This window comes from Carya illinoinensis, chromosome 15, assembly GCF_018687715.1.
Source record: "Carya illinoinensis cultivar Pawnee chromosome 15, C.illinoinensisPawnee_v1, whole genome shotgun sequence".
NCBI lineage: Eukaryota > Viridiplantae > Streptophyta > Magnoliopsida > Fagales > Juglandaceae > Carya > Carya illinoinensis.
In genome coordinates, this window is record NC_056766.1 from 14,629,969 (window position 1) to 14,646,383 (window position 16,415).

General features: G+C 33.2%; 2 protein-coding genes across 7 annotated transcripts; one reads left to right on the forward strand and one right to left on the reverse strand.

Annotated features, from left to right (window-relative positions):
• Nucleotides 1-3,695: 3,695 nt before the first annotated feature.
• LOC122295966 (mediator of RNA polymerase II transcription subunit 18) lies at nucleotides 3,696-8,410 on the forward strand. 6 transcript variants are annotated; one of them, XM_043105251.1, is made up of 7 exons: nucleotides 3,696-3,891; nucleotides 3,999-4,063; nucleotides 4,192-4,260; nucleotides 6,129-6,228; nucleotides 7,064-7,121; nucleotides 7,234-7,590; nucleotides 7,976-8,410. In XM_043105251.1, the coding sequence occupies exons 3-7, from the start codon at nucleotides 4,225-4,227 to the stop codon at nucleotides 8,076-8,078; spliced, it is 654 nt and encodes a 217-aa protein (XP_042961185.1). In that variant the 5' UTR covers nucleotides 3,696-3,891; nucleotides 3,999-4,063; nucleotides 4,192-4,224; the 3' UTR covers nucleotides 8,079-8,410. The 6 variants fall into 6 exon arrangements, with proteins under 6 accessions (XP_042961185.1, XP_042961187.1, XP_042961188.1 ...); XM_043105253.1 differs by having other exon boundaries at nucleotides 4,002-4,063; XM_043105254.1 differs by having other exon boundaries at nucleotides 4,054-4,063; nucleotides 4,188-4,260.
• A 764-nt stretch (nucleotides 8,411-9,174) lies between these two features.
• Nucleotides 9,175-11,304, reverse strand: LOC122295965 (probable E3 ubiquitin-protein ligase ARI7). Its single transcript, XM_043105248.1, has one exon. The coding sequence runs from the start codon at nucleotides 11,099-11,101 to the stop codon at nucleotides 9,542-9,544; it is 1,560 nt and encodes a 519-aa protein (XP_042961182.1). The 5' UTR covers nucleotides 11,102-11,304; the 3' UTR covers nucleotides 9,175-9,541.
• Between the last annotated feature and the right edge of the window lie 5,111 nt (nucleotides 11,305-16,415).

A 16,415-nucleotide genomic window follows, 5' to 3' on the forward strand; every position in this document is an offset into this window, starting at 1 on the left:
AAATTTGCTACAAAAGAATTAGGTACCTTTTGTGAACAGTTTGGTTATTCTCCATTATTAGCTCCTTCTACAAGACACAAAAAAGGAAAAAGAATTTATAAAACTTATCCAACTAAGAAAAGAAATTATAAGAAACCTTATAAAAAACCCAATGAAAAATCCGTATATAAGAAACCAGTAAAGAATACAAAAAAGTTTAATAAAAAGAAAAAACAAATTGTATGTTATAAATGTGGAAAGGTTGGACATTATGCATCAAATTGTAAGGTTAAAAAAGAAATTAATGAATTAGATATACCTGAAGAAGTAAAAGAAAAATTATTAAATATCTTTATACAATCAAGTGAAGAAGATGAAATTTCTTCAGAAGAAGATGAAATTTACCAATTAAAAGAATCAAGTTTTTCAGAACAATCTTCTGATAACAAGTCAGAAGAAGATGAAATTCATGTTTGTAATTGTTTAGATAGAAATAATTGTATCTGTAATAAAACTATTAACGTATTATCGTCACATGAAGATATTATATTAGAATTAATAGATAAAATTAATAATCCACAAGAAAGAAAAGAATATTTAGAAAAATTAAAAGATACTTTTAGTAATCCCAAGACTTTTGAACTCAATTCAACCCCCTCATCATATGATTTTATGGAAATAGTAAATAGATTTCAATCAGAAAAACAAAATATTACTTTAAAAGATTTACATCAAGAAATTAATGAAATAAAGAAAGAAATTAGAAATTTGAAAGCTTCTAACACCAAACTTGAAGTTTCTAATGAACAATTATTACAAGGAATTATACTATTAAAAATAGATAAAAATAATGATACTCATAAAAAAGAGCAAGGAGAAAGCTCAGTAAAAATTACAAAAGAAGAATCAGATAATTTTATAAACATACTTAATAAAATGAATTTTCAAAAATGGTATACTGAAGTAACTATTTCCATTAATGAAGAATTCTCTTTTTCTGCAATAGCCTTATTAGATACAGGTGCAGATTTAAACTGCATACAAGAAGGAATAATACCCTCTAAATATTTTGAAAAAACAAAAGAAACATTATCTCAAGCTAATGGAGCAAAATTAAATATAAATTATAAATTATCAAATGCGCATATATGTAATAATGGAATTTGCTTTAAAACAACATTCATTCTGGTAAAAAATATCAACACCAAAGTAATATTAGGAAACCCATTTCTTGCTTTACTTTACCCTTTCTCTGTAATAGAAGAAGGAATTTCTACTAAAATATTAGGAAAAGAAATTCAATTTAAATTTTTATTCCCTCCAGTCTCAAGAGAGATTAATTCCTTAAAAGAAGCATCATTGACTAAAGAAATTAATTTTTTAACAAAAGTCAAAATCAAAAGAAAAGAAAAACAAATAAATTTCTTAAAACAAGAATTAAAATACAAAAGGATTGAAGAACAATTAAAAGATCCTTTATTAATCCAAAAAATTAATAATTTCAAAAATATAATTGAAAACGAAGTATGCTCTAATTTACCTAATGCTTTTTGGAGTAGAAAACAACATATAGTCGAATTACCTTATGAAAAAGAATTCTCTGAAAAGAATATTCCTACTAAGGCCAGACCCATTCAAATGAATAAAGAATTATTAGAATTCTGTAAACAAGAAATTAATGATCTATTAACTAAAGGACTTATTAGAAAGAGCAAATCGCCATGGAGCTGTGCTGCTTTTTATGTACAAAAACAAGCAGAATTAGAAAGAGGTGTTCCTAGATTAATTATAAATTATAAGCCTTTAAATAAAGTTTTACAATGGATTAGATACCCTATTCCTAATAAAAAAGATTTATTATCCCGACTTTATGCTGCTACTATATTTTCAAAATTTGACATGAAAAGCGGATTTTGGCAAATCCAGATTGCTGAAAAAGATAGATACAAAACTGCATTTACAGTCCCTTTTGGACATTATGAATGGAATGTTATGCCTTTCGGATTAAAAAATGCTCCTAGTGAATTTCAAAATATTATGAACGAAATATTTACACCTTTCACCCATTTTTCTATAGTTTATATAGATGATGTATTAATATTCTCTTCATCAATTGAACAACATTGGAAACATTTAAATACCTTTGTTCAAATCATTAAACAAAATGGATTAGTAGTTTCATCATCTAAAGTCAAATTATTCCAAGACAAGATTAGATTTCTTGGACATGATATTTATCAAGGAACTATTACCCCAATAAGTAGGGCCATAGAATTTGCTAATAAATTCCCTGATGAAATAAAAGTTAAGCAACAACTACAAAGATTTCTAGGAAGTTTAAATTATGTTGCTGATTTTTATCAAGCACTTAGACCTTTATGTGAACCATTATTCAAGAGATTAAAAAAGAATCCACCTCCATGGACAGAGGAACATACAAATATTATAAAACAAATAAAGGCCCATGTTAAGAAATTACCATGCTTAGGACTCCCATCACCTGATGCCTTTAAAATTGTTGAAACAGATGCCTCTGATCTTGGTTATGGAGGAATTTTGAAACAAAAATTATCAGATGGAAAAGAACAGATTACTCGATTTCATTCAGGATGCTGGAATCCTGCTCAAAAGAATTACAGTACTATTAAAAAAGAAATTTTAGCTATTGTATTATGCATTTCTAAATTTCAAGATGATCTTTTGAATCAAAAGTTTTTACTTAGAATTGATTGCAAATCAGCCAAAGAAGTTTTAGTAAAAGATGTTAAAAACTTGGCTGCTAAACAAATTTTTGCAAGATGGCAAGCTATTTTAAGTATTTTTGATTTTGATATTGAGCATATTAGAATATTATTACTAATTAGTTTTTTAATCCATAATTTAATTAGAATATAATTATTAATTAACATATAATAGATAAAATAGTAAAATATGATAAAATAAAATAAATTAATAATTATAAAAAATTTAAATATTTTTTTAATTATTAATTATCTATTACTATATAATAAATAAATAATTTAATATAAAAATGTGATATAAATAGTCAAAGTTAAATTATTATTAAATTATTTTGTTATTATTAGAACTTGTAGTTAAATTCCTCTTTACATCAGCTAAAATTGTCCAGTAGCTTTAGACAACCATTGATGGTGCTCTAAGAGCATCCCCATCCGGTTCCCCAAAGCACTAAAATCCCCATAATTTGAGGTTTATTTTGAGGTTTTGATCAAAATACCCCCTACATCCGGATCCCTATTTTAGGGAAAAGGTTTAGGGAATAAACAGTAAGTCCCCATATTTGGGGACTCACTATTCAGTCCCTAAATCATTTTTATCAATATTTTATTCTAATATATAAAATAAATAATTTTTCAATCATCTACACTTTCTCTCATACTCATATTTATTATAGTTTTAAATAATAATTTTAAAAATAATTTAATTAATTACGAAAATATAAAAAATTTAATTTTAAAAATATTATCATATTCACAAAAAAATAATTTAAATTTTTGTTTAAAATATTCACTAGAATAATAGTTCAAAAAATAAGAAAAAATATTGAGTAGTTAAATTTGTAAATAGAAGTGAAAGAAAAAAGTAATAAAAAAGAATAGAAAAATATTATTTAATAGAATAGAGATAGGGATGGGGAATGGGATGTAGGAGGTTTTTGAAAGATGAATAAAATTTAGGGAAAAATTTGAAGAAATGTGATTTTGAGTTAAATTTTAGGGATGGAGATGAGGAATGGGATGAGGATGCTCTAAGACATCCATAAACTAATCCTTTCGGTAGACCAGTGCCAACCGCAGCCACTGTGCCGACCCAACCCGCCTTGGAGAACAAATTCTGGTCAGCTTGCCGGAGCTAGTCCCTCTAGGCTTGGCATCCGATAGAAGATTTAAGGTAATTTCTATACCTAAACGCTTGATTCATGTTTATACATTGCGCAATAATCTAATAGAATGGAAGTTGATGTATCCTTATGAATGATGTCTTTCTCTCTCAACAAGAAGGACAAGCTTTTTCTTTCCATTGGCTCGCTACTAATCTCAGACATTTCATTAGGAATTTTGAGGTAGACTTCCGACTTTCGCAGGTCGTACTGTTTTTTTACCCTCTTACATGTCGACCTTTTGCAGTGACCTCTAATTTTGTTTTTGTTTTTGTTTTTTTTTTTTTTTTTTTTGTTTTTGTTTTAGTTAGGAAGCCGTTGGAGATAGATTAAAGCTAAATTAGATGGAGTGCGTGGTTCAAGGAATTATAGAGACACAGGTGAAAGTTGAAACCTCAAAGGCTTATCCCTTCTTATTGGTCCTCTTGATTTTGTTGTGGGTGCTTAAAAACTTTGTCCAATTCTAGTTGTGACGATAACTTCTATTCTCTTCAATTTTCTTGGATTAACTATTTATTTAACAATTTAGGAAGAAAGATTTTTATTTGAATCATTGGCTTTAATTTGTGCAGAAGATGATGAAGGTGTTGACTTGCTTAATTAAAATACTTACCGAACAATTTTATGACAACAATATCTTGATTTAGATGTGTATCTTTGGACAAGTATTTAACTATAAGATCATCCAAAAACTCTAAAATGCATTGAAGCTTTAAGTTATAACCTTGTCTCTGGGGATCTTAAATCAAGTTTCTCTTGGGTTTCCTTACGCGTGATAGGAAGTTATACACTTTAAGCAACGTCCATGTGATTGTAACCTCATAGATTTGGTACTATATGCATAGAGCAGAATTGATACGTGGTTGTAGTTTGGGTTCAATATACTCCATGTGTACTTGGGCTTTGCCTATTCTTATGAATAAAACTTCTTGATTATTGATTAAAAAAAAAAAATTATCAATACATTTAGATTAAATTTGCGTTATTGTTATGCTTTCATTCACGTGCTTATGCTTTGTATAGAATTTATAGTTACAGTTCAATTTGCCTTCCAAATTGAGTTTGTTGGCACACTAACTTGCGAAGTTGTGAGACTGATATTAGAAATGAGTAAGAATTATTGAAGTCTTTGGTCATTTGATATTGAATTATCGGGCTTTACCATCTGAAAGAATGCATGTCGTAGGAGTAGCTGAAATGGCATTTCTTTCCCTAAAAATAAACGGGTTGGAGAGTGAAGTCAAGTGTCAAGATTGGAAGTAATTAATGAAAAATAGTCTCTGAAAGTTTTTGTGTGTACACATGTGCTCCTGCCTATATGTCAGCTTGCTGCTTTCTACTATTATTTAATTTAAAGTGTTTGAAGCCTACGGAAAAAAAGACTCTGTACCAATGTTGGCTTCTGATCCATACTAGACCCATCCAACATTCAGCTTCCCTGCTCCTTCTTTCTTCAATAAGATTCTGTCTGTTGACGACAACACTTTGGAGTTCTTTGCATAGGTAATTGTTTTTCTTGGTAGTGAGGTCCAATAAATCCTCCCAACTGCATAGGTAAATGTTTTTCTTGGTAGCGAGAAAACTCACATCTCAACCATCTCTTTTGATGCTCTTTTCTATATACTATATCTCAATTTATATAAATATATTTATATACATACACTTTTTCATCTTGTTTTCTTATTTTTTTTTTTTTCTCATTATGGTAGCTCTCTTGACTCACTTGTGGAGATCTTTGCCATTAGGGCACTCTGGACCTCTCCTGGGAGTGCAAAGCATATTTCCTCTTTGAACCTGACTTACTTTTACCCTATTTTTCAATCTTAAATAAAAAGAAAATGTAATTCCAGCCTTTGCCACTTTATAACCTTGCATTGACCCTCTGTTGCAAGCGGTTTTTTTGCCTTTAAATTTCCTTGGCCTTACTCCTTTATCTTCTGCAGTAATGAATTGAACCTTCTTGGTACAATTTGTTGTCTTGGAATTGTTATATACTTCTGGTTTCCTTTGGTGGAATAAGTCTTGGAATTGTAATTCTATTTGCAAGTCCATCCAATTTTATTTGCTTGCTCTTTGGGCATTTATGAGCATGTGTGCATGCCAATTCAAATAAAATATCAAAATTTTCTTGTACTGACCTTATCACCAGAAGTAATTTATTTAAAAAAGGGAATCAAATGAAATTTTACACAGAAATTACTGGGGTAGTATTTCAAGTTTTGTCTTAAACGTTATTCACATTTTGCAGCATGTTGAGGCCCTCGAGATTCTTCTTCAGGGTCTTTGTGGTGTTCATAAAGAGCGTTTGAGGACCCATGAAATATGCCTTAAAAGTAGCCCAAACCTAGGTAAGTTTATGCATTGTATATTTCCTTTCTGATGTGGACCTGTGTAGCTAGGGCAAGCTTGATATGCATGTGTCAAATATCAGGCAAAGTTGGAATGGCTCCTTGAACATTTGGTAAACCTATACTGAACTCAATTAAATAACCTCCGTGGTTATTTGACACTATTTTGACCCACCCATCTTGGTTGCCTGTCTGACTCTTTCACTTTGCGCCTCTAATTATAGGCTTATGTTTATTGGTCACCTTGCTTCCAGCCTAGTCCAATTGAATGAACTTGGAATGGGTCCCAGTAAAATTTAGGTGGAACTTGTAGTTTTGTACTTATTTATTTATGTTTTGATCTGCATGTTTTGATATCATACATGCAGCAGCAAAACTTATCATGGTTGCTTACACAGCCACCTAGCATTGAAAGAAAAGGAAAAGTGAAAAAGGGTGGGAGTAGAAAAGCTCTTCTTGCCATATACGTGCATAGATGAACGTTATAGTCATTTATCAAATTCTACCATATTTTATGCACAATAATTTTTCAATGATTACATTTGTACATAATCAAGTTAGCATGTCAGAAGAGCTTGCCCAGCCACATACAATAGAGATCCATGCTAGTCACATGTTAATTCCTATGCAATATGCATAATGTTAGCATGTCATGATTTTCTGACAATGTTAGAGTCACATGTTTTTATCTGACTTCAAATGAAAAGCATATTAATTAGGTATATTAGTGGTCTCTGTATAGCTGACAATGAAGTCATCCTCTCTCTCTCTCTCTCTCTCTCTCTCTCTCTCTCTCTCCTTTTTATTGCTTTGTTGTTTTTTTCCTTACTTTTAGGCACTGTGTCTTCGGAGGTTCGAATCTTATGTGATCTTGAGCAGCCTGAGCCCACATGGTAAAATGTGGAATTTTCCCTCTTCCCTACATATTTTTTTAATTCTTTTGTGTGCGCGGTTGTGTGCATCTATGCTTCTTATTGTGCTCAAGAGAAAAATTAAATTCTGTAGGACTGTTAGACATATAGGAGGTGCAATGAGGGGTGCAGGTGCTGAGCAAATTTCAGTTCTAGTAAGAACCATGGTGGAAAGCAAAGTTAGCAAGAATGTGCTCCGCTTATTTTATGCACTCGGCTACAAGCTGGACCATGAGCTTCTAAGAGTGGGATTTTCATTCCATTTCCAAAGGGGAGCTCAGATCACTGTTACTGTGTCCTCGGTTAATAAAATGCTGAAACTACATGCAACTGATGAGGCTGTGCCGGTAACACCTGGTATTCAGCTTGTTGAAGTGACGGCCCCTGCATCAGCTGAAAGTTATTCTGAAGTTGTCTCTGCAGTATCATCTTTCTGCGAATATCTTGCACCGTAAGTGCTTTATTATTTTATTAGGATGTGTAATTAGTATGCTCGCAATAATTGCCAATCATGCTTATCGTATTTAAGTATAGGACACTTGAAAACTGGCCAGACTAGTCCATGACTTTCTCTCCTGTTAAACATGCATTGTGTGAAGGAAACGCTCCAACATTGTTTGACTAGGGAATTTCGTTGATCTATCGCATGGCATTTATGTTGTAGGGTACTTTTAGATTATGTGGTTGTGATCCTCAGTTTCCAGGAACTTGATAATTAGTGGTCTTGATCACTGCAAGTAGGTTAGAACAATAAAAACAAAGTTTAACTCACATGCCATGAAATTTTGAAGAGGCCTGAACTTAACATCTTTAAGCTTCTGACATTTATGCATCAGGCTCCTGCATTTGTCAAAACCAGGCATTTCAACAGGTGTTGTTCCTACTGCTGCTGCCGCTGCTGCCTCTCTTATGTCAGATGGTGGGGGTACACCCTTGTAGCAGGGTTATAAAATTGCAAGATTTGTGGAAAGTTCTGTATTTATGGCGACTTCTGTTGGAGACTCCACAAAAATTGGCAGTATTTGAGTACTAAACTATATGAAGTCCCTGTAGAGTCTTTGTACAAAAGGCTTAATGATGGAATAATTCACTTTGGTGGGTATTGGTTTCAGAAATCTATTTTGGAATCATTTCCCGCAGGTTTGGTAGAATGTTTGAAAGGTGGGTTAGTTTTTATTAGGTATCCAAACTTTTGGGGCCACAAATGATGGCAGACAGTCTGTTTTGATGGCCAATTATTTAGGTATTTTCCAGAAGCCGGTCTTTTCTTATACTACTATCCATTCTCTGCCTCTTCTCTGTACTTGTCGGCCTGAATATTATCCTGTTCATTTTACCTATTACAAGTTCATGATTATACCTTATAGCAGGGTTATAAAACTGTAAAATTTGTGGAAAAGTCTCTATTTATGGCGGACTTCTGCTGGAGACTCCAAAAAGTTGGCAGTCTTTGATTATTCGAAGCAGCTGTAGGGTCTTTGTACAAAAAGCTTAATGATGGAATGATTCACTTAGGTAGGTAAATTGATTTCGAAAGCCTTCTTTTGGAATAAATTTCTTCAGGTTTGGAAGAATTTGAAAGGTGGGGCTAGTTTTTATTAGCTATCCAAAACCTCAACTCAAGAAAGACTTCTTTGGGCCACAAATGATGGCAGACAGTGTTTTGATGGCCGATTATGTAGACATTCCCCAGAATCAGGTCCTTTCCTCTACTACCATCTGTTTCTACTTTTGATGGACGTTTTCTTGATGAAAATGCTACGCCCACCGAGAAACAATATCGAGAATGCGTTCCTAATAGTGCTCTGTGTTCTTTTTTTCTTGTACATTTGTGTGTATTTCTAGTATATATATTTTAAACATTATACACGCTGTACACATTTTGATACCCTTTCTAGGTGGGAGTAGCAGAACCATTTCTTTATTAAAAGCCAAAAAAAAAAACAGAAATCTCTCGTTTATGTTTTTGTGATTTCCATCTCGTGTCATGGAGTGACACAATAAAAAAACAGAAACAGCCATGGCTACCACTGTCTAATTTAAAAGTCTATTGCCCTTTTCTATTTATAATCATCCAGGTTAAAAATACAAAGTATTTCCCATCACTCCTTTCATGTCGAAGATTTTAAAGTCCCCAAGATATTCAGATGTTCTTTACCCAAATGAGTGCTTTGGATATCTACCAAATGTTATTTACCAAATGCAGATTGACAGAAAGTAGGCAACCCAACCAGAACAGACAAACTAGGAAACCAACATAATCATCTGCTAGCCTAAAACACAAGAGGCATGACGATAATCCTGTGTCTTCAAAGCTAAAGAATCATCCCTAAAGGACTGAATCTCTAATGGACATTTCTCTCATGCTCTGATAATCTTTGCAATCACCTTGGTCAGTGCAACTACCCTTCAGCAGAAGCCATTGGAAAGTTTTGTCCTATTTCTTCAGTCCCAGAAACTTGCACCTCTGATAGACCATTCTCTAATGCTCTCACCAGCTTCTCAAAGTATTTCCTTGTAACCATGGTCAGGCCCTTCAGCTTTACTTCGAACTCCTTGAAACCTTCCAACGGGCTGCCATAATCAACGAGAAACTGATTCAACTCCAGCTCGGCGCATTCGTGAAGCCTTTCGAGACCTGTCTCCGCCTCCCCTTGCAAGAACTCAAACAGCCTTCTCTTTGTATGCTCATTCTCAGGAAGGTAATACCCATATGCATAAGTCCACTTGAGTACTTGTCTACATCCAATGATCTGTTCCCAGGCATCCGTTATGAACAAAAGCTCATATTCTGCTTTGCCCTGTGTCTCAATAAGCTTCCTAATCTGCACGCTCTGCACTCGCTGCATCTCTGCAATGGCTTTTTGCCGTGAAGAGTGATTTGCTGCCCATCTGTCAAAGTAATGGGTGTATTTCGTTACATGTTTCTCTGCATCTTCTCTGTTCTTGTCAGCCTCGACATCAGCCGCTTCATTATACCTATTACATGTTTCATGATTATACCAATCTCCAAGGCATATCCAGCAAAACTCATATCTACATGGCGGATTGCATGTCATGTGCATACACCCGCCGTTCTTTTCGATTGATTTCTGGCACCGGGGGCAAGGCTTTGTGCGAGCTAGAATCCAAATCTTGGTTTCAGACTCGTCCGTGTTCTTGGAGAGCCAGCTCGACACAGTTTGACAGTCAACCGGACGGTGAGAGTCCTCGAGACAATTCCAGCAGAAACTGTAAGAGCAACGACAAGAAACGTCCCAACTGTCATCACCCCCGCCACCTGCGTCAAACTCAACGGCGTACTCGCAATCCGGACCGGGACACCACTTGATTTGCTTGCTCTCCTCGACATAGGATCTCAACAGGTACTGCGAGTACTTCTTCTTGTCATCATCGGACAGCGCCAACATGTCGATGATGTCTCTGTCGGCAGCGGCACTACACGACACGTCGGGGCATCTCAGCGTCAAACACCCGGGACCATCATTGATCGCCGAGCTAATGTAACCTCCCCAGCACTCTCTGCAAAAAGGGTGACCGCAACCCACCGAGAAAATCCTATACCGAGGATATACGTCGAAACAGATACCGCAGGTGGCTCGATCACCGGCGTTAACATCGGAAAGTTGCTTCTCATAGTTCAATAATCCCACCCTCTTTCTGACAACATCTTCGTCAGCGAACCACGCCTCGTGAACCTTTCCAACACTCCAATTGAAATGCCGGAGTAGAATCGTTGCAGTCGCTCCGGAGACACTCAGAACCGTGGATATCGCTGCAATAACATCCTCCTGCCGTTTTCGTATGTCTGCTTGGTTCAAGATCGTGTATTTCTGGCCTGAACCCTCACGAGACTTGGCATCTTCTGAGTCCATGGGATCGTCTCCTTTGATGAAGAAGTCGTAGTAGCAATCGTCATCAATAGCTATTTCGTCGTCGCTATTCAAGTCGTTCTCGTCCATGGCGGAAACAAAGACCCTATACACGAAGGAACAGAATTTATTGTATGATTGCGATCGGTTTTTCGAGATTTTGGGTGTGGCGAGGGGAGTAAGTTCACCTTAGGGAATTCGAAAGCTAGGGAATTTCTGATGGGAAAGTTGTATGCCCCAGAAAGAGAGAGAAAAGGAGTTTTCTTCGCATATAAGAGTCCTTCTCCAGTCGTCCTAGTCCGACTGAGCCTCTTAAAACAAACATAACAAAAAGACAAAAAAAAAAAAAAAAAAAAAGAAGGTATATTTTGTAAAAATTATTCCTTAAATTGTCATAAACACCAAATTATTATGAATAACGTTAAATATAGTTTTAAAATTCATTTGGATTTCAATATGAGATTAAATAACTTTAGATAAAATATTAATTTTTAATGATATTATTATATTAAGATTTTAAAAAGTTGAATTTGTATTATTTTATAAAAATTTAAAAAAATTGTAATGTATGCAAATCACACACACTATATTTAATAAAAAGATAATTATTACATAATTATTTAATATAATATTTTTTTCATCTTAAATTATTGAAAAAGGGTGGAGTAGTGTTTTCATCTTAAATTTATTACTTTTTAAATATAATATTTTTTAAATAATTGTATGTTTAAATAGTTGAATAGTAATTTCATTCGTATAATATTTTGTAAATATAATATATTTAAATAGTTGACATAATTAAAAGAAAAATGAATAATATTTTTCATGTATACTCTTAATTTTAGGGATGACACGTGTCAAGGTTTCAAAAATTAAAAAGTACATATTCATTCTACTACCTAATAAAAAATAAACTATAAATAAATAATTAAATAAGAATTAAAAAATCTTAGAACAACTAAAATCAAATTATCATCAATTAAAAAAAATAAAATTAACGACTTAAAATTAAAAAAACATTAGATAAAATTGTAAAAGTATTTACACATAAATAAACATTACAATATAAGTTATGGAAAAATAAAATGTAAAAATTAAGATTAAATCACAGACTAAAATAGAAGAAACACGTAAAAAATAACTTTAAAATTAAGAAATTAAATAATATTAAATAAAAAAAACTAATTAGAAAATTAATATTAAAGAAATAATATGGAGTTCTGGGGTCGTGGGTTGGAAAGTTGCTGCAAGCCACCAATGACTTTTAACCAGTGAGCAATGCCAAGTGATGTAGGATGTGTACGTTGTCGTTTATGCACGGTGGTCCACTACATCTTTATAACAAGCAGCTCATTAGTTTGGTTTGGACAATTTTTGAATTGATATAAGATAAGTTGAGATAATTTATAAATAGTAATAAAATATTTAAATTGACATGAGATGAGTTAGAAATTGTTTAAATTAAAATATTTTATTGAATTTTAAAAAAAAATAAAATATTGAATAAAAATATTATAAAATTAAAATACGGTTAAAATATAATTTTTGTTTTAAATTTTGAAAAAGTTAATTTTTATTTTTTTTTTATTTTTATTTTTTATGTTTTGTTGGGAAATTTGGAAAAAATGTAATAATTAAGAAATGATTAGATGAAAAAGTTTGAAAATTTGAAATTGAAAAGTGTTTGTGATGTTTTGATATTAAGATGAGATAAAATAAGATGAATTGAGATGGGACGAGATAGAAGCATCTCTCTATCCAAATTAGGCCTTCGAGTGTACATAAAATATTTTTTTTAACTACAATCTCTATGTTTCCCTCATTAGCAGAATATTTAAGATGGCAAATGGGTATATAACAGATGAGTAATGTTATATACAGTTTTTATTTGGGGACTGCAATGTAGGTATAGATAATTTTATTTTTAAAATTTTTTAAAATTATTAAAATATCCCTTCTAAAATAATATTTTTTCTTTTTTAATAAATGACTTGCACATGCAATCTTCACTTAGAAACTGTAAATAAAATTTCTCGTAAAGGAATTTTCGTTTATGGTGGGTGGGAGAGGAGGGAAGTTGGGGTTTCAGTTGTAAAAAATTAAAAATTCATCTTAAAAAGGATTGGTCTCCTTGCAAACAAAGTCATGATTACTAAAGAAACCAAACATGGAACACTATTTCTGTGGTCATCCCAACACCTTATGAATATGTTACGGAGTGTTTGGGTGTCAATTTTCAAGATACCCACGTCGCTGGACAGAGATGGATATTTGATTCATAGATGGGGAGAATACTCTGTGTACCTATAAAACAAAGGTGCCTACCGTGTGTGAACTCACTAAGCCTCTTTAAATTTAAAACATTTTTTTCAAAGTAAAAGATTTTATTCATACTGACGGAAGAATAGCATAACCCAAGTAGACATAATGTATATAAAAAGAAACATCTTGTCAAGAGGAAGAAATAGATAGAACTTAAATTCCAAACACATATGAACAGTCAGTAAAGAAGTCAAATGTCAGTTAGACCATATACCTTACTAGGATAAGGAACATGTCCTAAGTTCTCCAATATATGATAGTGGCCCTCTTTTCACATAGTTAGGATCAAAATTTGGAGCTTCAAGGGCAAGCAAAATTTCCCCTACGGTAGCCGTCATCGTGGCGAATAAAGGGGAGAGAAAAGGAAGAAAGAAAAAATGCTCGTCTTAAGTTGTTAGTAGAGCAACACTTTGTTCCACAATCATTAAAAAAGTTGCAAAGAATAAATAAAACATTAATCCTCAGAGAACTTGAAACCCTGAATAGATCAATGTAGGTAGCAAACCATCACAAGTAACATTCAAGTACAATTCATGCTAAAGAGACCCCAACTTCTTCACGCAGTCAATAACCTACTCCATGCCACATCATACAGCGCCACATGACTTGCTTGACTATATTATGGACTTCATCTGTTATGACTATAGTTAAAAATTTTCAATCAAGAACTTTCAATGGCTGTTGGAAAATCATCAATTGGGCTATTCTCTACAATCTCCCCAACTTCTTAGTCATTCATGAGGAACCTAATCCGGAAGTTCCTTTGACAGTCACCTCCTGAGAACCTTGCTGCATACTGCAATCAAGGAAATTTCATTTGAGAGCTAAAAAGGCCAAAAGAGTAAAGCAAAATATTTGAATAATCGGATTATTTTTTTTTTGTATATATGAGTAAAACTAGTTTGAGGGGAGTAAAATTCCAAGGCGAGTCTCAGCCCACCTAGTTGGGTGTGCTAGAAGACAAATGGGGATAATGAGAGACATGAGACAGGCAAATGGCAGGAGGCTTTAGGGCAAACAAAAGGGAAAGTGGGAAAAGAAAGAAAGCTGGCACACGCAAAAGGATAGGGTTCCATCACTATAGATCAACGCACGTAATAAAATGATATATAAAAAGCCTCCACGGAAGGTGGGGCTCGACTTCTTCTTCCTTAGTCTTCCTCTTCAACTTCAGAGGACTTATGTGCATGCGTTCTTCTCCAATAAATGTATCCCTAGCTTTCCTTGTACAATAACTTATGAAAGGTTATGAGAGGTTGTAAACAAGAATATTATAGTAAATTTCTCCTCCCCAAATCCTGTGGACATAAGTCTAGTGCTGAACCACGTAAATCCGTATGTCCATTTCTCTCTATTTTCTTTACATTTACTTTCTATTCACTATCATGGATGTACGCACTGACACCATACGACTACTGGAATACCGTAGAGAGCCCCAAACAACACCAATAGAGGCTCAAATCGTGTCAATGGGCTGGGAATAACTCTTTCTCTCCCTCCAGCCCGTTGAGTGATTTTTACAGCATCAAATAATAATTTGATTTTTACAATGGAATGATAGAGAAATACCTGAAGGGACACGCAACTGCTCAAGAAGCTTATCAAGTTCCGCAAATGACCCATAGTATGTTTAACTACTCTTGGATTAAAGCAGGGACATCCTCTTACGGTAAATACAAAAGTTTTACTTAAAACTATATTGCAAACAGGGTGTAAAGATAGAAAAGATAAAGTCTTTTCATGCATGGTTGATTTGCCATGAAGGCTAAAAGGCCAATGCTTCAACTTTCAGTTTACATTGCTTTCTAATTATTTTATTTCTTGGTTTATAGAAGTCTGTGTTCGTCATTTAATTATAAGGGCCTTCTTTCCTTCCCCAACATGAAAGGAGATTTTGTGGAGCAAATGTTTGAGAATGGAGATGAAAATGAGAAAAATACTTTATGCTGGTTCCTCCACATTTATTGTTCACTGTTGATGTACATTGCTGGTTATCCTACCATATAAAATGAGCAATGTTGGTTGTTTGGATGAAAGGAAACAATTGAAATGAAAAATGCAGTTTTTCAAGTTAGATTTTATCATTTTTAAGTTAGTTTTAATTTAAATGGTTGACTTATGAAACTTCTTAAACGTGTCCTATCAATATGAGAACAAATAACGATCAAACTTTGACCAACTATCTGTATAAACCACTAGCCCGAGACGTATGATTGACTATATTTATACAAATAGTTGGTTGGTTATGAAAATTGTGCAATGCTTCAATGTTCAAGATACATAGAATTTTAATGCTTAGGACTTTTTTTTTTTTTTTTAAATGTACAATTACGCCTACAGATTAGAATCACAGGTATTTTAATTACACATGCATGCCAATCCACCCACCAACCTCCAACCCAATCGTTACGCCATGCTTGTGATCATCCTCTTTCTTTTTCTTTTCTCTCTTTGCTTATTAATGATAAGCGAATGAAGAGAGAGAGAGAGAGAGAGAGAGAGGTTCTTTAGATCAGTTGATGATGATTATAGATGAGACTACCTCTCAGACCATAAATACAAACTGAGATCTCTTCTAATTCCCTGTTTGGATGGAAAAGACAGCATCAAATACTCTTGTAGGTTTCATACTTTTCAAAACCTTAACACGAACGACATTAGGGATTGTTTAGATGTTGAGATGGTTTCATCTCATCCTATATCATCACATTCAAACATTACTCAAATATACAATTTTCAATGTCAAATTTTTAAATTTTTTTCATCTAACTATTATCTAATTATTATAACTTTTCGAAACTTCCAAACAAAATATAAAAAACAATTCAACTTTTTCATATTATAAAATAAAAATTATATTTTAACAACATTTTAACTTTATAATATTTTTATTCATTTTTTTCTCTCATTTTCTAAAACATCACAACTCAAATCATTTCACTACTATTCACATATTTCTCATCTCATCCCATTCTCCAAGCAACCCCTAAATGTTATAATGTTATAAACCGCATATTGTGTCTCCCGTTTCAAATTAAACCATCCAATCCTAACAGACAATTGAAGAATAAATCCTACCCAA